General features: G+C 35.3%; 1 protein-coding gene across 6 annotated transcripts in view; it reads right to left on the bottom strand.

The window, feature by feature from the left end:
* The window catches only part of UBR2 (ubiquitin protein ligase E3 component n-recognin 2), a 125816-nt gene that overhangs the window by 64091 nt on the left and 34428 nt on the right, over positions 1–27297 (bottom strand). For all 6 annotated transcript variants that reach the window (XM_046004495.1, XM_046004494.1, XM_046004497.1 and 3 more), the window contains exons 3-8: positions 20555–20633; positions 18606–18719; positions 9262–9392; positions 6717–6855; positions 5751–5813; positions 1414–1534 (exon numbers count right to left, since the gene is read on the bottom strand). In XM_046004495.1, coding sequence (XP_045860451.1) covers positions 1414–1534; positions 5751–5813; positions 6717–6855; positions 9262–9392; positions 18606–18719; positions 20555–20633 — 647 coding nt within the window. The remainder of the gene's footprint in view (positions 1–1413; positions 1535–5750; positions 5814–6716; positions 6856–9261; positions 9393–18605; positions 18720–20554; positions 20634–27297) is intronic.

Raw genomic sequence — 27297 nt, 5'->3', positions numbered from 1 at the left:
CAGGTATGATTGTGCTCCCATTTAAAAAAAAAAGTATGCATGGCCTCTGTACTATAATAAGTACCAGCCCACTTATCAGTGCTATGCAAAATGTTTCCACTCATTAAATAAATGTTCCCTGTGAACCTATGTGTACCTACTATGTGAAAGGTCCTGAAAGACAAATTCCTACATCTTCTAAATGCTGAACTTAAAAAAAAATTTTTCAAATAAATTTTTTTATTTGATTCAAAATTTATTTGAAGATTCAAAAAAAATCTTCAAATATTAACATAAGCATTAACATAACCAAAACTTTAATACCTTATGTTTCATACTTTATAATTAAAATTAGTTTTTAGTCTTCTATAAGCATGCAAAATAATTGGAAAGAAATGGAGTAATTTTAAAATTATAAAAGCCACCAAAGAGGAATTGTTTCTAAGGCTAAAGAGAAATATGTATATAGTATTAAATAAGAGACAAGGTCTTTAAATAATTAAGGGTAAATATCTCAAAAAAATTTTTGGCAGGAAATTGCTTCCATGATACTATTCATTACTACTCTGGTGGAGAACTTGGTGAACAGGTATCCAATGGAAAACACCAAAACTAAAAAGACTGAGGATAAGAAAAATAAATGGAAAGACATTTAAAAAGACAAGCAAACATGGTTTCCTAAATTTCAGTACCTCCATATTTTTTCAACTGTCGTGTTCACAGTGTGGCAATGCTCTTTTAATACAATACTTTAGAACTTCTCTTTATAATAAACATCACAATGCCATTTATCCAAACCACCACTCTTGCTTTCTAAAGACCTGTATGACAGATAGCTTGGATCTGTTCCTATTTCACCCTTTAATATTCTGTTTTATACGTCAAACTTGTATTTCTGGCATTAGCCATCTGGATTCTTCATTATGCTACCACATTAAAAAGATTATCTAATTTGTGGAATGTGGAAAGACAAAAAATACCGAATATAAATCAGTAACTTCAAATCTGCAAGTGTTTGGAGTTGCAAATTATTAGTAACCAGAAGTTGGAAGGGTCAAAACAAAGATATCAACATTAGTGTTGTATCTTTTGAACTGCTAATCACTTATGTTTTATTTATAGTAGTATTTCCTAGCTTGCTCTGTGGAACAGAGTTCCACAGAATGGGGTTTAAAAAAAAGGTTCTTTTATTAAGTCTGCAAGATTTGTTATTTCATTAGCATATTAAAGTCATTTATTATTGTTTAATCCAATATTTCCTGCATTTATTTGAACACAAAATCCTTTGTATGCATGTAAAAAATCATGTGGAGCAAAATTTGAGAAACATGGGTTTTTGTGTGCATAAATACATTCTGAGATGGTATTTTAAAATGTGAAACTAAAGAAATTATTTCACTTGATATTTTTTCCAAAATAGTTTTTTGAACCTACCTGAATATCCAATAATACTTCCCAGCCAAGACAAAAGTTTCAAACCAAAATTCTGATGTGCGACAATAGATGAATGCATAACTTGAACTTTGAGTGGCTTTGTCTGTCTACTGGTATTTCTCTTAAAAAGAAATGGTAGAAAGAAAAAACAAACTTAAAAAGGCCATCTTATAGAAAAAAGCTAGCATTTTTATTTAATGTAACTATACTCTCATCATACAGGAGAATTTTTTTTTCATGCATGAGTGTAAGAAAAATACCACTTGGCTTGCCTTACTCAGATCCTAATTTAGGATCTAGAATGAATCTTAGGATTCCTCCAAAAAAGTAAGAAGTTACAGCTTACAAGTAACCTGGGTCATTGGTCCTATACTTGAAAATCTGCCCCACCAATTAGAAATTACTTAAATGCTGACATTTGTTTTAGGTTTTCAATTTCTTAAATGCAATTACATATTTATTTAAGTAATTTGCTTCACTGTATAGAAGTGATGTTATCCATACTTTGAAAAAAAGAAAAACTCTGCTGTATAATAAACTATAATTTCCTAACGTAACCATTTTTAAATGTATAGTTCAGAAGTCTTAAGTACATTCACACTGTGGTGTAACCAATCTCCAGAACTCTTTTCATCTTGAAGAACCCAAACTTTATACCCACCAAACACTATAGGTATCATATAAATGGAATCATACACTATTTATCTTTTTGTGACTGGCTTATTTCTCTTAGCATAATGTCCTCAAGGTTCACCTATGTTGTAGCATGCATCAGCATTTCCTTCCTTTTTAAGGCTGAATGATATTCTATTGTATGTATATAGATTTTATTTATCCATTCATCCATTAATAGACACTTGAGTTGCTCTGTCTTTTGCCTATTATGAATAACAATGCTGCTATGAACATAGGTGTACAAATATCTCCAAGACCCTGCTTTCAATTCTTTTGTGCATATACCCAGAAGCAAAACTGCTGGATCATATGGTAATTCCCTTTTAATTTTTAGAGGAACTACACTGCAGTTTTCCATAGTAGCTGTACCATTTTACATTCCCACCAGCAGTGTGCGCAAGGGTTGCAATTTCTCCATATCCTTGCCAACTCTTTTGTTGTTATGGTTTTTGTTTGTAACAGCCATCCAAATGGGTAACAGGTGGTATCTCATCATGGTTTTTATTTGCATTTCCCTAACAATTAGTGATGTTGAAGATGTTTTCATGTGCTTACTGGTAATTTATATACCTTTTGGGAGAAAGGTCTACTTAAGTCTATTATAATTTTTTGTTTGGATCATCTTTCTACCCCCAACTTCATCCCATCCCCATAATCCACATTAACACAGTATGTCTCTGCATATTTTCTCTATCTATATATTATATATGTATACATTTATAAAGATTTTTATTTGATTTACAAAAATGGGATACTATACATACTCTTGTGCATCTCTGCGTTAACCGATTTTTTGGGGTTAATGACTCATGATATTCTGTGGTGTGGATTTATTCAAACATCCTCTAGAGAAGGGCATTCATATTCCCTTTGTTTTCAGTCTCCTGTGACTACAAAAAAAGCAGCACTGAACATCTTTGTATACACACTTGCTAGTGCTTACATTTCTATGAGATAAATTCTTAGGAAAGATAAAACTTTAGTAATAGATGCTACTAAATTATTTCCCCAAATGCTGTAGCAATTTATTTTACACCAGCTTTCAAATTCTCTGCATCTCTGCCAGTCAGGTATTTTATCACTCTAACCTCTCCAACCTGATGAATATGAAATCTCCCCATCATTTTACTGATTACCAATGAGTGAGTCTCTTCATGTATACTCACTGCCTACATTTTTTTCTCTGCTGTAATTGCCTTTCCATATCCACTGTCCATTTTTCTATTTTGTTATTTGTTCCCTACTTGATAATCTATGAGTATTCTGTTTATCATAAACATTAAATGTCTATCCTCTATGTTAGAAATAATTTTGCCTAAATCTACTGTTTGTCTCTTGACTTTGTTTATGGAATATCTTCTTATGCTAATTTTTTACATAACCAAACAATACATTTCTTTATTAACTCCTGGGGTTCTAGTATAGGTTAAGAAGCTCTCCTCCTCCCTTAGAATGTACCTATAGTTACTTCTAGCTATTATCTATTTCTGGACTTTCTTTTCTGTATTATGAATGTATCTTCATAAATGCCACCAGAGATTACAAAGATGAATTTTCTTAAAAAGGAAAAATTGAAATGATAGTACTACACCTAAGAAGTTATAAAGTAACCAATATAAGAAAAAAAAATACCTCTTTGCTTTACTCAGATTCATCTCCTCTAACTTTGATCCCGATTGCTTTATCATTTCCACCTTATTTTTCCTCTCTCCACACAGACACACATACATGCACTTAATAAAAAGAAAAAAGAAAAAAACTCCCAAGAACTACTGAGGGTGTGTTATATGCATCATCCCTCCTTATCCCTTAATATTCAACCTGCATTTCCTAAAAATGGAAATATTCTTCTACCCAATCATGATATAGTTTCTCATGCATTATTATGTCTATATATTAATAATTTTTAAAATAAGACATCAAATGTACAAATCATAAAGAAAAAGATATATTTTTCTACAGTAAAATTTAAAGTTTTTGCTCAATGAAAGGCACCAGAGACAAATGTAAATGTAATATTATTGTTATTTGTAACAAAAGACCACAATTCGGGTTACATAAAGAACCCCTAACAAAAGAGTAAGAAAAAGACAACCCCTCCCCCCAAATGGGTAAAGGGTATGAATAGGAAATTCACAGAAAACATAAATAAATATGAAATAAGATGTGGTGCCTTGGTGGCTCAGTCAGTGTCAGTTAAAGTCTCCGCTTTCAGCTCAGGTCATGATCCTAGGGTCTGGGGATCCAGCCCTACAAAAGGCCCTCTGCTCAATGGGCAACCTGCTTCTTCCTCTCCCTGCCGCTCTGCCTACTTGTGCTCTCTCTCCATCAAATAAATAAATAAATAAATAAATAAATAAATAAATAAGATCTTAACAAAAATATGAAGATACTCGTAATTAAGACAATGCAAATTTAATTGACGAGATGCCATGCATACACATGAAATTGGCAAAAATTTAAAAATCTGACAATATACAGTTTTGACAAAGTTGTGGAGAAATAGGAACTCTCTATACACCTCTGGTGGGCATGCATATTAGTGCCACCATTTTGGAGACTAACTTAGCAAAATCTAGTAAAGATGAAAATGCTCTGAAATCCTATTTCTTGGTATATACCCTAGAGAAACTCTTACATCTATGCAACAAGGAGACAAAACAATGTCCATAGCAAGATTTTTAGTCATAGCAAAAAAAGAAAAAAAAAAAGGAATCATTCTAATTGTCCATCAGTAGGAGAATGGCAAAATTATGGTGAAGTTATCAATGGAATACTTCACAGGTACATGCATCAACACACAAACCTAGTATCAACACTGAAACAGAAAGCTGCAGTATAAAAATCCAGTATGAATCCTGTTATGAAACGTTATGAATTAATGTTTGAAGGCCTCCAAATCAATACATATAATGTTAACAGATTTAATAAATGGAAGCATAAAGGTACGCACAAGAATGAACAAACGAATTAATAGAAGTCGTTATCTATCTCTAGGGTAGGAGAAAAGGGAATAGGATATTACAGGGTCCTCTACACTATTTTATTTACATAAAAAAAAGTATGAGGAAATGCTGTATAATGTGGGCATACAGGCATTTGCTATGTTATCTCTATTTTTATCTGCATATTTAAAATACTTAACAAAAAGGACATTTACATAAAATTCCTTTACATGGAATAGTTTAAAATAATTCTTACTTTTTAAAATAAATACAAATGTGGGGAATAGTTTTCTTTTAGAGAAATAATACATTAAGTGCTATTATTATATGCAGCATACCTTGCTATAAGTTCCTAAGAAACAACCTCCCTTGAATTCTGATCTTGGTGCTATGTCAGTTAAAGTCCTAAAAAGTAATGTGACATGCTATCAAAAACAAAACAAAAATGAAACACTTTCTAAGATGTTTCTGACAGAAATAGGAAGGCAGAAAATCTATCTCATGTAAATGTTCATTTTCAATATCAATCTTACACATCTTAAAAAAAATAGAGCAATAATGCAATGCTCAAGAAACATCATTAAGCATGACTTTTGGCTGATGTTGGCTTTACATTCATGAAGGCAGAAATATGTGTTCATAAATGCCAAAACATGGAATGAGTTTTAAACTAATAAAAAAAAAATAATAGTATAGGCATGTTTTTCAATTACTTACAACAATCACTGATTTTGCTTGTTCACAATACTGGAAATCTCCATATCGAACAGACCTACGACCCTGGTAAATGAAGATATTTTAAATTAACATGTAAAAATACTATATTCAGTATTAATAACTTTTCATCCAGTAAACAAATAAACATATTTGAGCATATAACAACTCCAGTCAATTTTAATATTTACAACATTCATTCTATTCAATGATGAAAAGTAAATTATCTTCCTTCAAAACCATCCTAATATTTTCAACTCACTAATAAGTATATTTCCTTAAATGACATAACATTTATTCTTCTAGGTTGCTATAATTCCTGTTTTCATAACTAAGTATTTCTTTTTTTTTTAAAGATTTTATTTCTTTGAGAGACAGTGTGAGTTAGAGAGAGAGAGAGCACAAGTTGCGGGGAGGAGCAGAGGGAGAAGATGACTCCCCACTGAGCAGGGACCCTGATGTATGGGACTCGATCCCAGGACCCTGGAATCATGACCTGAGCTGAAGGGAGATGCTTAACCGATTGAGCCACCCAGGTGACCCATAACTGAATATTTCTAATCACTGGGTAGAATGAGGGCAACTCCATCTACAGTTCCTTCTAAACTTTCTGACAACAGCTTACATTTATACCCAATATGTATCTGTCCCAATATTCAAAAGAAATAAAAAAAAAAATAACCTAAGAACACCTGGGTGGCTCAGTTGGTTAAGTGTCTGCCTTTGTCTCAGGTCATGATTCCAGAGTCCCAGGATCAAGCCCTACATTGGGCTCCCTGCTCAGTGGGGAGTCTGCTTCCCCCTCTCCCTCTGCTCCTCCCCTCTACTTGTGTTCTTTCTCTCTCTCAAATAAATAAATAAAATCCTTAAAACAAAAATAGCCTAGACTATTCAATTTTCGCAGAATAGCTTATCTGTAATAAAGGTTCAAATTTATTATGTGACATCAATATAATGAAAATTACTTACATCTCGATCTACTGTAGTTGCAAAGCCAATGGCTTCTTTTTGTGTACAGTTAACAGCTTTCTGAAGGGTATAAATAACTTGTTCATAGGTATGCACCTCATCATTAAACAGCATGCAATAGTAGGTATCCCTCTTCTCTCTGTGGGGTAAAACATTATATATTATCTAACTGCATATTCTTTAGCTCCAGGCTGATTAAGTAAGAGCACACTTGGTTCTAGTGCTAGGGGATGTGCTAGGTACTGGGCACGTGTCTGTAGCAAAGTCATCTGTGGTCCCCATGCTCCATGACACCACTATCTGTTAGGGAAGATACGTATTTGACATGTAATTCTAAGTGAACTGGCTTTTATCAAGAAGAACAAAAAACTGCAATAGGGTAAAATAGGTCTGGGACTTCAGAGAACTGCCAGAGAAGTAATCTGAGACCCAAAGTCAAACTATCAATGGTTCTAAACTAGAGGTACTTCTCCACTAACTCCCATAGAGGACCACTTGGCAATGTCTGGAGACATTTTCTGTTGCCATGATTGGGGCAGGAGTGCCATTGGCATCTAGCAGTTAAGGGCCAGGGATCCTGCTAAATATTTTACAATCCACTGGGGCACCTGGCTGGCTCAGATGGAAGAGCATGTGACTCTTGATCTCGGGGTCATGAGTTCAAGCCCCACTTGGGATTTATATCAGAGATCCTAAAAAAATAAGTAACAGTCAGGTTTGCCTTAAAGTTCACTTTGCTACCATGTGGAGAATGAATCGTGAGGGACAAGAATAGATAAAGCAATTCAGCTAGGGAGGCAATGCTGTCAATGATGAAATTAATTAATTTGGAGTAGGACAGCAGTAATGGAGAAGAACAGAAGTTATATGATTTGATGGAGGAAGAACCAGCTGGGTTTGAAATCTAAATGGGTATAGGTGATTCAGGTTTCTGTGTAGATGGAATGCCAACTACTAAGTCAGGAAAACAGTCTAAGAGAAGCAAGTTACATTCTTTTCCCTTCTATACCAGTGATTTTGAACCTACAATGAAACAAAAAGATAAAAACAAAACTCTTCTATTCTCTAGGGTCTAAATTTGTATCTTTGATCAACGGCTCCCAACTTGAAATACATTTTGTTTTACTGTGCTTTTAAGATATTGTGGGTTTTGTTTTTTGTTTTGTTTGTTTTTACAAACTGAAGGTTTGTGGCAACGCTGTATGGAGCAAGCCTCTTCAGTGCCATCTTTCCAACAGCATTTGCTCATGTCATGTCTCTGCATCATGTTTTGGTAATTCTTGCAATACTTCAAACATCTTCATCATTATTATATTTGTTATGGTGATCTGTGATCAGTGACCAGTGATCCTTGATGTTATGGTCGTATTTGTTTTGGAGCACCAGGAACCACATCTATTTTATATTGCAAACTTAGGTATAAATGTTGTATGTGTTCTGACTGCTCCACTGACCAGCTGTTTCCTGTCTCTCTCCCTCTCCCTGGGCCTCTGTATTCTGAGACAGCTGAAACCCTGTAATGGTCTCTAAGTGTTTAAGTGAAAGGAAGAGTCGATCTATGTAGCAACCTTCACTGTTGTCTTATTTTAAGAAACTGCCACAGCCACTCCCACCCTGCTCAGTCAGTAGCCAACCCTGAAATCTCAGATGATGGTCAGCATCTTTTAGCAATGAAGTATTTTTAAGTTAAGGTTATGTACTTTGTTTTTTTATACATAATGTTACTAGACAACAGCATGGTGTAAATCTAACTTTCACGTGCACTGGGAGACCAAAAAATGCTTTCGACTTGCTTTTTTGCAGTGGTCTGGAAACCAACCTGCAATACCCGCAAGATATTGTGAAGATATATTCATACGACATATATGGGTATGTGTGGATATATGTGAAGATTCATATGGCAATATGGAAAGCTGTGAAGATAGATTCATAAGGCACTATTTTCAACATTTCCAAAAAAGTATAATTAACATCTCACTTTATTAAAAAACACTGAAGTGTCCAAGGGTCTAGAATAGTACTGAAAAAGCAAAAAAGAAACCACTGATGTTCACCAGACCCTCACTTCAACTTGTAATCAACCTTAAATATGAACAGGACTCCAACAAACTTGGTCAGAATTAAAAGTTAAAGGGAAGGTTGTTTGAGGCAGGCACATCACATGGAAAAGTAAGCCCCTAGCCTTAATACACTTATGGCAGAATACAACTCTCTGGTCACAAGTTTGCAACCTCCTCAATAATCAAAATGCAAACAGTAAAAATGTGAGAGTTATCAGGTTTATCACATAAAGAACAGAAAAGTGCCTGTGCCTGAAATACGAGGCTTAAGTAAACTAATCAATGAACAGGGAGAAATCTCTATCAACTAAGTGGATCACACATATTTAAAAACTCTGAAATAAAGTATTACTGAAAACTATTTACTAGAAGAGAGTATGTTCGATCTTAGCTGTATTAAACTTAATTTGAGGAATTAGAATCAAAATGCTTAAAACAGAAGTTTGAGCAAATACGAATATAAAGAATAAAAGGGCTGTACTTACATTATCTCTAAATCTGCTGGCAATTCACTTTCTTTTTCCCAGGTTAGTATCTCCACTGCATATCTAAACATAATAGCAAAAACGTTGTAGGTTCTTGCTATCACATCTTCTGATAAATGCACAAGGGGATCCTGTTAAGAACAGAAAATAAAAATTACAACCATCTTAAATGCATATTAATTCTCCTCTTTCCTGTTCTGCCTCCATTGGCTTTCTCTTCAGGTTGATCCTCTACATCCTACCAAATCAAGCTTCCTGAGCCATTTTGTTTATAATGATCCCAGTTACTGGATAACCTAAACATAATCAATGGTATCCCAAGATCTTCAAAACCTAATATCAAACCATCTTTAAAGCTTCATATCCTACTAATCCCCAATTTCCAGAATAAACAAAGTAATGATACCTAAGGACAGATAATTTAGTTTATAGGTATAAAGGAGAGTCTCATTTTCAGCCTGACTCTAAACGGTCAGAAAACAAGGTCAGAAAACCACCCCTTGTGCTGTTAAGAATCACTCCCTTGTCTACTTTGTTTCAGCAGTGCATGTCATGTATGTATGGAAGGGGAACTTTGCACCTTACACTTAACAGGGAGTAAGTCACAAAAATTCTAGGTTAATGTGAAAAAATATTACTGTAAATATACACTACGTTTATCATACCTTTTAGGCAAAATGTTTTACACAATTTTAATCTTAATGCTTTGCTTGTTACCTAGCTTAATGGCTAGGTAGTTATTTTTTTTTTTTTTAAGATTTTATTTATTTATCTGACAGAGATCACAAGTAGGCAGAGAGGCAGGCAGAGAGAGAGGCAGAAGCAGGCTCCCCGCCGAGCAGAGAGCCCGATATGGGGCTCGATCCCAGGACCCTGGGATCATGACCTGAGCCGAAAGCAGAGGCCTCAACCCACTGAGCCACCCAGGTGCCCCATGGCTAGGTAGTATTATATTCATTCCTCAAATAATAAAATAGTATGTTCTGGGGCACCTGGGTGGCTCAGTAAGTTCAGCATCCAACTCTTGACTTTGGGCCATGTCCTAATCTCAGGGTTGTGATACTGAGCCCAGCAGCAGGCTCCCTGGTGAGTGGGGAGTTTGCTTGAGAGACTCTCTCTTCCTCTCCCTCTGCCCCTCTTCCCTCTTGTGCACAAGCTCTCTAAAATAAATATTCTTTTTTTTTTTTTTAAAGATTTTTATTTATTTATTTGACAGAGAGAGATCACAAGTAGGCAGAGAGGCAGGCAGAGAGTGAGAGGGAAGCAGGCTCCCTTCAGAGCAGAGAGCCTGACATGGGACTCGATCCCAGGACTCTGAGATCATGACCTGAGCCGAAGGCAGCAGCTTAAACCACTGAGCCACCCAGGTGCCCCTAAAATAAATATTCTTTACAAAAAAGGGAAAATCAGTATGCTCCAACATCACGGAATGGGAATCAACACATTACTGCAAATATACATAAAGGATACAGATTTTTTGTACATCCTCACCAAAGATAAGCCTAGTGGAACTGATACAAAACACATGGAGATCGGGAATAAAAAGAAAGGAAGAAAAAGGACTCCTAAAGAAGATGGGTATAGAGTGTGAAGAACATAAGAAAAAGTAAAAAGAGTAAGAAGATTTTTGTAAGTCTTATAGGACTTTTAACCTACAATCTTCTCAATGGTCTGCTTTATATGTCCCATGGGAAAAAATTTTTTATCCTACTAGCAAAGTTTATTTTACTATTTCTTATAGAGACTAGAAGTCACGAACATAGTGAAACCATCCATACAAAGAAGGAACTAGAACTGGTACCTCCTGGAGATTCATAAAAGAATGGGTATCAATAATAATATGAACCTCCGGATGCCTGCGTGGCTCAGTCAGTTAAGTGCCTGCCTTTGGCTCAGGTCATGATCTCAAGGTCCTGGGATGGAGTCTTACATCAGGCTCCTTTCTCAGCAGGGAGCATGCTTCTCCTTCTGCCTGCCACTCTCCCTGCTTGTGTGCGCTTTGACAAATAAATAAATAAAATCTTAAGAAAAGGGGGGAGGGCCGCCTGGGTGGCTCAGATGGTTGAGCGCCTACTTTTGGCTCGGGTTGTGATCCCAGGGTCCTGGGATGGGGCCCCGCATTGGGCTGTCTGCTAAGTGGAGAGCCTGCTTCTCCTTCTACTGTTCCCTCTGCTTGTGCTCTCTTGCTCTGTCAAATAAATAAATAAATATAATCTTAAAAAATATATATATATGAACCTCTTTCTACACCAAAATAGAAAGTAGAATCAAAGTTCAGTTTGCTTGGTGATATTGCCTTGCTATATAGTCACTCATTTCTCACAATTATGTCCCATAATACAAAACACTGTATTATGGGACATAATACAATATTCATACAAGAATGAAAGAATTACAATAAACAGAATTTATAAGAACGAAACAGGTCCTGAAACAGAAATAAATGCCAATTCTTGAGAATCCAAGACAGTAGTATTCAAACTGTTCTATAAAATTCGAGGGCCTGGTAAAGCTGTTTCCTGTTTAAATTACACATTGGCTTAAAAATATATAATCATCTATATTTTAAAATGGTAATGTAAAAATACACTCTAAGATGTGTAATATTACATATTGGGGATCACCAACTAGCAATTTTGCCATTACATTAACCCAGTTTGGGGCAGGGCTAGGAATAAAGATTTTTCTGCCATCTTTGCATACATGTTAACGTCTTCAAAGATGGTCACTGATTAAGAAGAATTATTTCTGGTGACACCTAGGGGCCAGAGTCATTTAAGTGTTTCACTCTTGGTTTCAGCTCAGGTTACGATCTCAGGGTCATGATGAGATCACGTCCTTCATTGGGCTCCATGCACTGTGGAGTCTGCTTAAGATTCTCTCTCCCCCCCCTGCCTCTCTCGCTCACATATGTGCACGTGCTCTCTCTTAAAAAAAAAAAAAAAGGAAAAAAAAGATTTCTGCAGTGAAAGGATGTTAGGCTATGCAAGTCCACTCATAGATACAATGGTAAATTAAATGCTAAAAAAGACTTCTGCTCAAAGTGCTCTTATGATAGCCTAAGTCAGTTGGCATTTATAAATAAATGATCATCTCACCCTATACTGTATTATCAATTATGACTAATAATTGTAGTTCTTTGATTACATTTATTTTATAGAATGCAAACCCTGGTTAGTGAGTCAACTGTGAGTTACTCTTCTTTCAAACTAGAAGAACACAAGGCACATTACTAAAAAGGGTATCTGTGCTTACGTTAGAAGGCAGTGGGAATTATGGAAAACTAACTTTTTATGTCATACACTTTAAAAGAAAAAGATTTTATTTATTTGACAGAGAGACAGACAACAAGAGCAGGAACACAAGCAGGGGGAGGGGCAGAGGGAGAAGCAGGCTTCCCTCTGAGCAGGGAGCCTGACACAGGGCTCGATCCCAGGACCCTGGGATCATGACCTGAGCTGAAGGCAGATGCTTAACATCTAAGCCACCCAGGCACCCCTGTGTCATTTTTTAAAGTATAAGCATACACTGCATTAAAATAACAATTTTAACTGTTGTCATATGCAAATAAGCTATGAATAAGGACTTTTCCCATACTCCCCAACTGAAACTAGTAATAAACTAGAAACTAAATAATTATCGAAACAACCTCACTTATTTCAAAGTTGACTTTCTAGCAAGTAATTAATATACATTTCAACTGATAAAAAGTAAATTCATTAATAATACCACTTTTAGTGTCCACTGATAAATGGATAAAGCAGCTGTGGCATATATATATACGATGGAATATTACTCAGCCATAAAAAAGAATAAATCCTGCCATTTGCAACAACATGTATGGATCTACAGGTATAATGTTAAGTGAAATAAGTCAGAGAAAGACAAATACCACATGACTTCACTTATGTGGAATTTAAGAAACAAAACAAATGAGCAAAGAAAAAAGAGATAAACAAAAAACAGACTCCTAAATTAATAAATGGAGGGCGCCTGGGTGGCTCAGTGGATTAAGCCGCTGCCTTCGGCTCAGGTCATGATCTCAGGGTCCTGGGATCGAGCCCCACATCGGGCTCTCTGCTCCGCAGGGAGCCTGCTTCCTCCTCTCTCTCTGCCTGCCTCTCTGCCTACTTGTGATCTCTCTCTCTGTCAAATAAATAAATAAAATCTTAAAAAAAAAAAAAAAGACTAAATTAATAAATGGAATCAAACTGGTGTTTACCAGAGGGGAGGTAGGTGGAGAATGAGTGAAACGGTTGAAAGGAATTAAGAGTACACTTATCCTGATGAGCAGTGAATGATGTAAAGAACTGGTGAAACATTATATTTTGTACCTGAAGCTAATATAATATCATATGCTAATTACACTGGAATAAAAAATTCTTTAATCTCTTTTATTATTGGGATTTTAAAATTAGAATTTTATTTAAAAAAAAAAGCAATGCCACTGCTGAAAATTATTTATAAAATCAGTGTAATGTAGCATCATCAACGGCCAAATTATGGAAGGAGCCCAAATGTCCACTGACTAATGTATGGATAAGGAAGATGTGAGACACAGACACAGACACAGACAGACACACACACACACACGCACACACAATGTAGTATTACTCAGTGAAAAAAAAAGAATGAAATCTTGCCATTTGCAACAATGTGGATGGAGCTAGAGAGTATTATGCTAACTGAAATAAGTCAGTCAAAGAAAGACAAATACCGTATGACTTCACTCATATGGTGGAATTTACAAAACGAAACAATGAATAAATGAACATTGGGGGAAAAGAGTGGCAAACCAAGAAACAGACTCTTAACTAGAGAACAAACTGATGGTTACTGGAGGAGAGGTGGGTGGGGGGATGGGCTAAATAGGTAATGGAAGAAGGGTACTTGCTCTGATGAGCACCAGGTGTTGTATGTAAGTGACGAATCACTAAAATCTACACTGAAACTAATATTACACTGTATGTTAAATTAAAATGTGGAGAATAAAATAAAATAAAATCAGTGCGAAATACTGTTAAAGAATTCCATTATTGGAGTCCATACTACCATTAAGACACTTTGAACAGGGGCACCTGGGTGGCTCAGTGGGTTAAGCTGCTGCCTTCAGCTCAGGTCATGATCTCAGGGTCCTGGGATCGAGTCCCGCATCGGGCTCTCTGCTCAGCAGGGAGCCTGCTTCCCTCTCTCTCTCTCTCTGCTTGCCTCTCTGTCTACTTGTGATCTCTCTCTGTCAAATAAATAAATAAAATCTTAAAAAAAAAAAAAAAGACACTTTGGGCAAATTTTTTAACCTCTCCTAAAACTCAAGCTTCTGCACCTATATTCATAACAGCAGTATTTATCTTATAGGGCTGTTCTGAGAATTAAATGAAAGAAACACAATACTTAGCATAATATTTAGCTAATAATCACAAATCTGTGTTTGAGATGGGAGCAGCACTGGTAAATGAAAATTTCAGGTAAAAGAAAGTCTTCACTGAGGTTGTTTACTCAGTGCATTTGTTACTGAATTAAATCTCACTTCAAAAAGGATTTATAGCAACTTAAGAATACATCCAAAGTATAATATTAAAAAAACAGATGTACAAAGAAGACAAAACCAGAATAAAGGCAGGAAAATGAAATCCAGATAACATGTTTATTATACAGACAAATCATATAATTTCCGAACAGCTACTATAGACAGGCACTGTTTCCAAACATTTGATTCCATTTTCCAAAAGCTTCAATAAAAGGAAACAATCAGTTACCAGACTCATAGAAAGAGAAAGTTAACATTTCCTAATGCAGAGACCTAAGAGAAGTTTCTTATAGTTCCTATGAAGATTATTAAAGGGGACACTCTAGCCTTCTTACCCCCCATGCCCAAAGGGCCCATCTGGAAACCTGGTCTGGCATTTACTATTGTCACAGTGATGGGAGAAGCTATTGCCATTTTGTGAAGGGGAAGCAGGTATAATAAACACAATGCTTCTGAAAGCATACACATGGGGTCCACAAACTCTTCCGTGAAGAGTCAGATACTGTCTCTTAGTTTTTGTAGACTATAGGGTCTTTGTTGTAGTTACTCAATTTTTCTACTGTAGTGGAAAAGCAATTTTGGACAATTAACACAAGCATTGCTGTGTTGCAATAAAATTGTTTTACAGACACCGAAATTTGAATTTCCTATCATTTTTACATGCCACAGGTACCCCTATTGATTTTTTTCCAAGTATTTAAAAATACAAAAACCATTCTTAGCTTATGGAGGTGCCAGTAACAGGTTGAAGATAAGATCTGGCCTGTGGGGCCACAGTTTGCTGACCCTTGGCCTATACAATAAAAAAAAAGTCCCATCCCAAATGCAATGAGCTGAGAAGATCTGTGGAAGTGCTAAGCATTATCCCTACAGAAGTGTATTAAGTTTTTTCCAACTTTTTCTTAAGAAGCAGGCCAAATGTATAACAAAAATTACATTCAATAAAAACATTCCTATGACAGATGTTTTTTAAAAAGTACACTGCAAATATTATATAGCTTTCTTCCATTTCAAGCACAAAATATAAAAAAAAAACCCTAGATATATGTATAAATTTAATGAGTGGGAACCAGCAATGCTAAACATAATGCTATTTTAAAAATAGCTTCTCTTACAGTCTTATCCTTGAGGACTTCATTTCTCTTAGTTGAATTCTTAAACATGAATTAAATGGCAGAGTCTGGAGGTTTTATTTTCTGCCAAGTTGCTGAAGTATGAATTCTCCAGGCAGGACCATATAATTTCAGCCAGGAAGGTGATCTTGGTAACATCTTCCTAAAATTCAGGAAATTAACTCAAGTCTGCACTATTAGAAAGCAACCCTACTAATGCATGAGGATAAGGTCAACAGAGTAAAATAAAGCAAATTTTCTTAGAAAGTGATTTAAGTCTACTCTAAAACAAAGACTGAAAGAACAAAAGTCCTAAGGTTTTTCTCTTCAAATTTATTGAGATAAAAATCACAGTACCTAAACTTAACCATTTTATAGTAAACTACTCTGTGGTATTTGCTACATTCATAATGTTGTTCCACTACCACGTCTATAGAATTCCAAAACATTTCTATTACTTCAAAGTAAAACCCCTTACCCATTAAGCAGTTTCCCCCCATTCTCCCCTTCCCCCTCCCTTGGCAATCACCAGTATGAGTTCTGTCTACAGATTTACCTCTTCTCGATATTTCATATCAATGGAATCATATAATATGTGGTATTTTGTGCCTGGCTTCTTTCACTTAGCATGTTTTGGCAGGTTCATCCAAGTTGTACCATGTATCAGTATTTCATTCCTTTTTACCTCGGAGTAATATTACACTGTAGCTATATACCACAATTCCATCCATCCACCCATAGATGTTACGGGTGATACTTATTTGAATACTTGTTTTCAGTTCTTTTGGTATATACCCAAGAGTGAAATTATAGGTTCATATGGCAATTCTGTTTAATTTTTGGAGGAACAGTCAAATTGTCAAATTGTTCCACAGCACTGAATCATTTTGCATCCCGTTTAAGCAATGTACAAGGGCTCTAATTTTTCTACATCCTCGCCAACACACATATTCTTTCTGATTATAGCCATCTTAGTGGGTGTGAAGTGATTTCAATGTGCATTCCCCTAGTGACTAATGATGCTGAACATGTTTTCATGTGTTTATTGGCCATTTGTATTATATCTTCTTTGGAGAAAGGTCTATTCAAGTCCTTTGCCCATTTTTAACAGGGTTATTTGTGGCTCTGTCATTGAGTTCTTATATATTCTGGATACTAGACCCTTGTCAGATACATTAAATTCCCCTTTATCCACAGCTTCAGGCACTCCCAGGGCAACTGTAGACTAGAAGCTGATCGTCCTTCTTCTCATGTATACTCAGAAGCTCAACAGTAGCCTAACATTATCTTACGATGCCTATGGCATTCACCTTATTTCATCTCATCAAAGTAGGCATTTTACTATCTCATATCATCACAGCACAATATTATAAGAACAAATGAGTGAGTGCACATTCACATAACTTTTATTGTAATGTTACTATCAGTCTCTTACTGTGCCTAATTCATAAAATAATTTTTGTCATAGGTATGTATGTATAAGAAAAAACACAGTCTATGCAGGGTTTGGTACCATCCATGATGTCAGGCATTAAAGGGGGGGGGGGGGTGTGTGTCTTAGAACATATCCTCCATGGATAAGGTGGGACTACTGTATATAAATTTGTAAATGTTTTCTCCCACAGTTTTATACCAGTTTTCAAGTTTTTTTTAGAAGCACAGCTCTTTTTGTCAAATACAGCTTTTCTATTTGTATTTTTACAAGTGGAACTCCAATACAGTATATAAAAGAGATAACAACAGAGCTCCTTTAATAGAAGTGGAGAACTCTGAAATCCTGATCACTGGGCATCTGTCACAAATCCTAAAACACTTATACAAAGCAAATGAAACACAAAATATGTTTTCCATAGCACTCAATCACTTCATACAAATTTTAATCTGTCCTAAACACAGTGGAACAGTCGAAAAGACACTGTTCCATACCATAAAATCTTAGTCAAATTTTGAGACCTGTAAGGTATGTGCACCAGAAGCACTATTAATGCTCGCTTGTCATAGATCTATAACAGACCTACTAACGACGCATAAGTACTTCAAATGTACCTACCTCTCTGCCATTTAAAAATAATATGTGAAATAAGGATCTTGAATCAAACATCAAACTGTCAGAAATAGCAGAGATTTATGTATTTATTTAGTAAGAGTCCACTACATTATCACAAGTATCATTTAGAGAAAAATAATGCAGAATCAATTACTTTAAAAAGCATATATTTACAGCTGGAGTGACTATAATGGGTACTGAGCAGTATACTGTCTTTATACTTGGTCCCATCACTTATCCAATGGTCGTGACAGGCAAGTTGGTGATTAGGACTGGCTTCTGTGTACGTTTACAGAAAAGAAAGGTATCTAGCCTACAAAATCTTAGTCACAACACAACTATACAAAAACTAACCAAGTTAACTAGTCTCTATATATGGGGAAAATATCCTTCAGTGATAAATGAGGACTTAAAGTAAAACCTCAAATAATAAATCCTAATTAAATTAAATTTCCAGAATTTCAAGTGAGTACTACCAGCAATGGTATGGCATCCATAAAATGCAAAAAACTTACAAAGTATATCTGGCCACCGGTTATAGTGACAGGACTATTTTGCTTACCTATATCTCATAAGCTAATTCCTATGTCTGAAAGTATTTCAAATTCGTGGTTAAAACAGTATTTCCTTAAAAACAACTTAGCGAAAATGTTTTTACCTCTTCTTCCTCAATTTCAGAGGTGTTAAGTTCATGTTTTTGACAGTAAGGACCCTCTTTCCAAGCTTCAGTATCACCACAGTCACAGAAACCTCCACCTCCTGATGTTGTCATCTTGAAAAAAAATTGTAAAGTATCTTGTCAATAAGTATTTCCTGAGGGCTATCAGATTATAAATAAGAATATCAAGTGCTAAGGAAATAACATTGCTAAAGTGTTTAGTTCCTTTGGAGGAGTAAAATTAAATAAAAGGCCAAAAGTCTCAATGTTTTAAAGCTTAAATAAGCCTACGCTAATTTAAGCAATTTCAAAATAAAATAAACTACTTCGTAATGTCTAATAAACTACAGATATTTTAAAGAGGTGAAATGTGTCCACCTATAGGATCTCCTTAATTAAGAAAATCATGAGGGTTTTCCTGCTGGGTTTGGTATAATGTCACTATCAATGCCATCAGGTTATAGTGCTTAATGTAACATAACAGATTCCCAGAATAAAGGTAACTACAGTTGCTTTCTCCCCGGAAGAGTCTCATGAGAGTGCTACAACTGCTTTAGATAATGTGACCAACAAAAACGACAGAAATAGTTTGTTTTTCTTTTCTAACACCCTCTAAATAGCCTTCTTTGACAAGGAAAGAAATGTACAAGTAAGACTGTCCAGTGAGAAAGTTTTCACCACCTGCAGGGTTCAAGTATAATTCATACTTCCCTGAATGGCAATGATTCAAGGAATCTGGTAAGACAGACTTTTTATTTAATTATCAGAAATTCTGCTTTAAAAAAAAAATACTTTGAGAGTTTAAGAGTGGGTATTTGATGCAAACTTTAGAATGAGCACTATTATATTCTGTCCCAAAAAAGTTATCTGTGTGTTATATATTAAAATATAATTAATGTAAACCCACAAATGACAGTTATTCCTAGGAGCTGCAAGGATATATGCCAAGAAATACGGGCAGGCAACCATTTGGATAATGATAACCCTGTAGCTTCTGTGCTTCTTATGGTTACCCAAGATAGGTAACGCAGCTTAAAGGAAACTGGGATTCTCTCACCGATTTAGGAAAATAAAGAGAACATACAAAGATCCAGGGCGTCCAATTTTGTATGTTTTAGCCCATTATTATCAATACTTGGGTAGAATGAAAAAAAAAAAAGGGAGGAAAAGTCCTGAGCCAATAGGGCTCCTGAATTAATAACAAGACTGCAATATTCCCTCTCCATGATTTGAGAATAGGGTGCAAAAATTCTAGCTACTAACACTTCCCTAACTTTAAATGTACAAGGCTTTGTCTTCAATATCCAGTAGAGGAATCGACAAGGATAGGCTTAGCAATAATCTGCCTTTGATCAGATCCCTGATTTAAAAACAAACATATGTGATTTTTGGAAAAGTACTGGTTGCATTATAGCAGTAGAAAAATAATAAAATTCGTGGGTGTCATGTTCCAGGGTTGGGCCCTCTTCTACAATGCAGAAGATGCCTCTTTAATATTAAGAAATGACAAATCTTCTGCAGATGACGACCAATAGAATATTTCTTAAATTTCCTGACACTTTTCCTTACTCCTTTTCTCACACATCCTTCCTTTCAGAACCTCCCTCCTGGTTTTACCTCTCACCTTTACCCTCTAATTTTTGATAACCTTCTGCATAAACAGAGAATTATGACAATAATAAACATAAGGAAATAGCAAAACAGACTAGTTAAAAACCAATATGCAGGAACTGATATCTGTGCTGTCGTTCCTAAACCATGTGTTCAAGAAGTCTGGATTCACAATTCATTTCTATACTGCTATCATATGTTTAATAGTATTTAAATAACACATTTATTAAACCACTCTCCTCCATTTAATGTTAAATCTTGGAATTTAAAAAAGGCAGAAAAGATATCTAACATAAAATTTAATAGTTGGGTATGGTTATTCACTGGACATTACTAACCCTATATCGATGGTCTCTGTGAATACTTCCCAAAAAGCACTCCATGCATAAAACACAAGTTGGATCAACTGCACAGTCTCTGTAAAGTTAAAGAAAAAAAAAATCAGGGTGTCATAAAAAAAAACTGTATTTCACAACATAATATTTTAGTTGGAATCCATCCTAGAAAAGCCGGAATAGTGAACTGCCCTGGTGTTAGAAGAAAGGAAGTCTTATTTCCAAAGATCTGTCAGATCTTTGGGCAATGAAGTCAGCTTAAGAATCCGATTCTTACACTACTGGATATGTATTATGTTGTACTAGATTTGGGTAAATCACATTTTCATCTCACTTCAGTTGTTTCATTTGCTTTCCTCATACTGCCAGTTAGATACATTCATAGATCATATCTTAAACAAGAGACTACCTATACTTCCATGAAATGAGATAGAGAGTTACAAAAATCTTTAAATTTCCCCTTATCCTAGTTACTGTAACCTGACAGGCAATCATTCCTCTGTGCTTACTCTGTGTTCTTTTATTTATATACACTCTTTCAGAATGTTTTTGAGTGCATGTATTTTTAATGCATATAACTCTTATTATATCATATATCTCATTCTGTTACTTTTTCACTTCTATAACATAATTCATTCATTTTGTAAGTGAACATCTGATTTGCTGCTTCTAATCACTACATAATATGCCGCAGCATTTTTCCAAAATATTTTATCTCTCTACTCTCCCTGTACTGGACACATGGATTAACTCCAATGTCTTTCTACCATATATAATGCTGTAATAAAAGCATTAAAAAAAAGTATAAATGTGTTCTTACAGATGTGTCTGAGACTTTCTTTGGCATATAAACTCAGGAGCAGAATTGCTGGGTCATATACATGTCAAGTTCTTAATTTGAATGCCATGCTACTGTCCAGAGTGGCTACATATCCCCTACCAGTGTAGGAGGATTTTTATAGCCCTGCATCTTCAATGCATTTGGTTTTATCTAGTTTTCTAATATGTGCAAGGCCAACATATTTGAAATGGTATATTATTGTTTTAATTTGCATGTCCTGATTGTTAATATGTTTGATCAACTCTTCAAATGCTTATTGCTTTTGGGGTTTCCTTTTCTATAAATTGTCTTCGCCCATTTTCCTGCTGGGATCGCTTTCTTTACTTTATTTGCACAATCTAATCTAGAGGATATAATCACTTGGCAATATCAAACACTGCAAATATTGTTTCTCATTTGTTACCTGTATATTAATTTTGCCTATGGGTTCTTTGTTAAATAGAAGTACCTATTCTGATGCAGTTAAATTCATACATACACCTTCAACTGCTTTGTATTTTGAGGTTTTAAGAAGTTCTTTCCTGGGGCGCCTGGGTGGTCTGTTGGTTAAGTGGCTGCCTTTGGCTCGGGTCATGATCCCAGGGTCCTGGGATTGAGCCCTGCTTAGCAGGAAGCCTGGTTCTCCCTCTCCCTCTCCTGCTCCCACTGCTTGTGCTCTGTCAAATAAATAAAGTAAAACTTTAAAACAAAAACAAACTAACAAAAAAAGTAGTTCTTCCCCAAACCCAGATCATAAAAATATTCTTTATTTTCTTCTGTTAACCTTCTGGTTTTACCTTCCACATTCAGGTGGAATACATTATACCTTTGCATATGATGTAGAATAAAGTTTAACTTTTCAATATATATTGAGCTCTTTTTTTCTCAACACCATCTACTGAACGATCTAACTTTTATCTATCAGTTGTGGTGTCATCTTTGTAATATATTAAGTTCCCATATCTCCTTGGGTCTACATCTCAGCTAATATGTGCAAGTAGTCTATTTATTCCTACACCATACCATGTTATATGACTATAGCTTTGTAGTATATCTGAATATCTGCTGGAAGTTCCCTTTTATCTCTTTTTTAAAAATATTGACGTAGCTATTCAAAAATTCTTCTTTATTCTTCCACACATCACTTAGGATAAGTGTGTAGAGCCTCTCAAAAATATCTAGCTAAAATTCTGACAGAGGTTACTTAGAATTTATTGACAAACTTCAGGAGTAAGAACACTGTTATAAGAGAAAATGATCATGTCCATGATTATTTCTTAAGTTTTCTACAGAAGTTATAAAGTTTTCTTCAGATGAATCCTTTATATTCTTGATTAGATTAATATTTAGATACTCTCTAGGTTTTAAGCGATAACATATTTTTAAAAATATTTTTCTAGTTGCTTAAGGATGATGAAAAGTAGCAGCGCTGATTTTTAGGACCCTTGATGAAACTCAAGGCAGTTCTTACAGTTTGTTGAATTCTGTTGTGTTTTTCTCCCAAGGTAAATGAATATATATAGTCTGTATATGACAATTTTATCTCTTTCCTTACAATATTCACGCATTTTATTTTTCTTCCTTTATACTGTTGACAAGGACCTCCAATGATATATTAAACAGCAGCAGTAAGAGTAGGCACCCTTGCCTTGCTTCAGATATTAAAGAAAAACATATATCTAAAGGTTCTCTATTAGTATTATGTTCATAGTAGGTTTACTAAGAATGTGACCTTCTAGGGGGAAAAAAAAAAATCAAGCATGTATCTTGCCTTTCCTATCTAAACTACATCTGAAGCTAATCAGAGGATTAAGGAAGGACTGTGCTTCTTTTATAAAAGACAAGCTAATAAAGGAAATGACAAGTTAGAATATTTTGCTACCTCCTAATAAAATAATGATCTAAACAACACGCATCAGTGACATTAAATAAAAAGGTTAAAGAAGACCTTTTTAATGGTTGCATCTGCCAAGGACTGATCATCTTAACAAACAAAAAAAACAAACAAGCAAGCATCATGTGCTTCCTGATATTAAGAATTAAGTACATCAATATTTATGAAGTTATAATTCACCCCCAATACCAAATATCAATTTAATCATGCCTAACCACCTGTTTAGAGGACATAAAAGGAATGAAAAACCATGTTAAGTAACACCATGGGGACACAATAAACAAATCCAGACTGTGGAAAATTCCACAGGACAAATGACCTGGTTTCTTAGTAATATAAATGGAAAAAAGAAAAGAAAAAAAAGAGAGAGAGAGAACTATTACAGACTAAAAGAAAAAATGAGGAATAACGGCCAAATGCAATGTGTGGATTTTGAAGCCACCTCTGAGTCAATCAGGACAATTCCACTCAGCCTAGGTATTAGATAATGTTAAGGAATTGTGTTAATTTTTTAAGGATGTTAATGGTTGTAGAGAAAAAAAAGGCTATATTCTGAGTAAAAAGGCATACTGTCTGGAATTTGCTTTAAAGTAATCTGGCAGATGGGTGCCTGGGTGGCTCACTCAGTCAAGCGTCGGACTCTTGACTTTGGCTCAGGTCATGATCTCAGGGTCGTAAGATTGAGTCCCTTGCATCAGGATCAGCACAAGCCATGGAGCCTGATTAAAATTCTCTCTCTGCCACACCCCCCTCCTCCCGCCGCCACAATGTTCTTGCTCTCACTCTCCCAGAATCCTGGGATCATGACCTGAGCCAAAAGCAGATGCTTAACTGACTAAGCCACCCAGGTGTGCGTGCTTGCTCTCTCTTAAAAAAAAAAATCTTGCAGGGCAAGAGAAAAAAGTGTGTGTGTCTATGTGTGTGCATAAAAAGAGTTGCCATATGTTGGTAGTAGATGAAGCTGAGCAGTAAGTATATTTAAGATTCATCATACCATTCATTCACTCTTTTTAATGTTTGAAAATATCCGTAACAAAAAGTTTCTAAAAATCCAACACCAAAATATTCAGTAGTTTGCTAAGAATTTATATCATAAACAATTGCTGAAATTTATATGCTTTCCAGAATCAACTCAGAAAGTTTTCTTCTCTATTAAAATGGTGAATTACACTAATAATTGTTATAAAGACGAACTATTTAGATTCCTGAACTAAACTCCATTTGATTATGATGCATTATTCTTTTAGTATATTCCTGGATTCAGATAGCTAATATTTTATTTAAGATCCTTTCTGTTACATTAGTAAGAGAAATGGCTTTAGAATCTCTTGAATTTATCAGGGATTGAATATATTAGGCTCATAAAGAGTATATTAGGCTCATAAAAAGTTAAGGCAGTTTTCACTTTTTCCATTTTTTGTAGTAACCTGTGTAAAAGGGGAATTAATTTTCCTTTGAAATTTGGTAGAATTTACCTATACAGTCATACCTAATTTGTGGGAGGGAAGATTTTTGATTACTATTCCAATGTTTTTCATTCAAGCTGCCTATTATTCTTCTATGAATTTAACCATTTCATTGAAGTTTTTGAATTTTTTTTTAGCATTTAGTTGTTTATAATTCTTGTATTTCAGAGGCTGCCAAGCTCTGTAGTGTCTCCATAGTTTTTTGTTTTTTTTTCAGGGTACCCCTAGACTAAAAGAAATAATTGTTCTGTTTATCAAATAAGGCTCAAACAACTTAGTAACTACTGGTCACTGAACAATGTTTTAACACTTTGGAATCAAGTTGGACACTGTTATCTTCATTGCCTATTCCACAAAGTATCTGCTTTTCAATCACAGCAATGTTGAGGACTTAGCTTTGTAAGACATAACATCATCAAAAGGAATGCGTAAGTGTGTTTCCCAATTTTTCATTCTGAATTTTATGTATCTGCATTCTTTTTATTCAGTCTTGCAAGGAAATTGGCTTAATTCCAAAGAGTAAGTATATCTCAACTTTTTACTTTTATTTTCTGACCATTTCTCTTCTCTCTCCTTTGAGTGTGCTCAATTGTTCTAACCTACTGAGCTGGATGTTTACCCTATTTTTTTCTTCTTTGAAATAATTTTATTCATAGGAAAGGTGCAAAAATAGTAGAATTCCTTTATACCCTAAACAAATCTTTCCTCATGTTAACAATAATACAAGGAAATAAATATTGGCACAATATTATTAACAACAGCCTTTAATCAGAAGTAATCAGTTTTCCCACTATGGTCCCTTTTTCTCTTTCAGGATACAATACAAGATCCCACATTGTATTAGACGTCATGGCTCCTTAAGTCTCCTCCAAATTCTAACAGTTCCTCAGCCTTCTCTCGATTTTTGTGACCATACCCTTTTGAGGAATATTGGTTAGTTATTTTGTAGAGGTCCCACAATTTGGGTTTGTCTGGCATGTTCATGATTAGATTAAGTTAGGTATTTTTGGCAAAGATACTACAGAAGTGATGTTGCAGGAAGTGATGCTCTGTCCTCAGTACACTGTAACATGGGGCACATGATGCTGATCTGGTATGCCGTAGTACTGGTGACTTTGCTTACTTTGTTAAGATGGTGTCTGCCACAATGTCCACAATAACCGAACTATGGAAAAGAGCCTAGATGTCCATCAACAGACAAATGGATAAAGAAGATGTGGTCTATACATACAATGGAATATTATGCAGACATCAAAAACCACCGAAATCTTTGCCATTTGCGACAACATGGATGGAACTAGAGGGCATTAGGCTAAGCAAAGTAAGTCTATCAGAGAAAGACAATCTGAGAAACAAGACGTAAGATCATAGGGGAAAGGAGGGGAAAATGAAACAAAATGAAACCAGAGAAGGAGACAAAACACAATAAACTCTTAATCTCAGGAAACAAACTGAGGGTTGCTGGAGTGGAGGGGGTGGGAGGGAGGGACTTGGGGAGGGTATGTGCTATGGTGAGCATTAAGAATTGTGTAAAACTGGGCGCCTGGGTGGCTCAGTGGGTTAAGCCGCTGCCTTCGGCTCAGGTCATGATCTCAGGGTCCTGGGATCGAGTCCCGCATCGGGCTCTCTGCTCAGCCTCTCTGCTCAGCGGAGAGCCTGCTTCCCTTCCTCTCTCTCTGCCTGCCTCTCGTGATTTCTGTCAAATAAATAAATAAAATCTTAAAAAAAAAAAAAGAATTGTGTAAAACTGATGAATCACAGACCTGTACCCCTGAAACAAATAATACATGTTAATTTTAAAAAATGGTATCTGCCAGATTCCTTCACTATAAATTGCTACTGTACCTTTTATAATTAATATTTGGGGAGATACGTTGAGACTGCAAATATCCTACTATTTCTCAAATTTTCATCTACTACTTTTAGCATTTATCAATAAATATATGTGGGGAGATACTTTGAGACTATGCAAATATCCTACTATTTCTCAAACTTTCATCTACTACTTTTAGCATTTATCAATGGATCTTGTTTACAGTTACTGATACGTTATTTGCCTAATGATAGTTTTCTATTTTCTGCATTCCTGTCTTATTTATTAACTGGAACTTTTCAGTATGGGAAAACTACTGAAAACATCCCTTCTCTTCCATTTATTTATTCATCCAAATACTTCTATCAGTGTGGGCTCATGAATATTTATTTTATTCTATGGGTTAGAGTTTAATCCAATCATTTCACTGTTCAAGCGGTTTCAACTGTGACCACCAGGAGCTCTTTCGGGTTGGCTCCTGTGCCCTTTCAACATATTCCCTCTTTTTCTTGGGGGAAGAGAGCAACACAACATGTTCCAAACTTAATCTGTATTTTCTCTGTCCCAGCCCTGGAATCAATCACTTCATCATGGAGCTCTAATTCCTTTTATCCGACACTGGTATTAAGAAACCAGTATCTGGGTATTAGATGTGCTCACTGCTACAGGAGTTCCATTGTTCTAGACCCTTTCAGCAGACAAAACCAGGAAATGTATAGCTATTTTTTAGTATTTTATTTTTTTCATCATGAT

This window comes from Meles meles, chromosome 5 (genome assembly GCF_922984935.1).
Source record: "Meles meles chromosome 5, mMelMel3.1 paternal haplotype, whole genome shotgun sequence".
NCBI classification, from domain to species: Eukaryota; Metazoa; Chordata; class Mammalia; order Carnivora; family Mustelidae; genus Meles; species Meles meles.
This window is presented reverse-complemented; position numbering and strand designations above follow the sequence as displayed.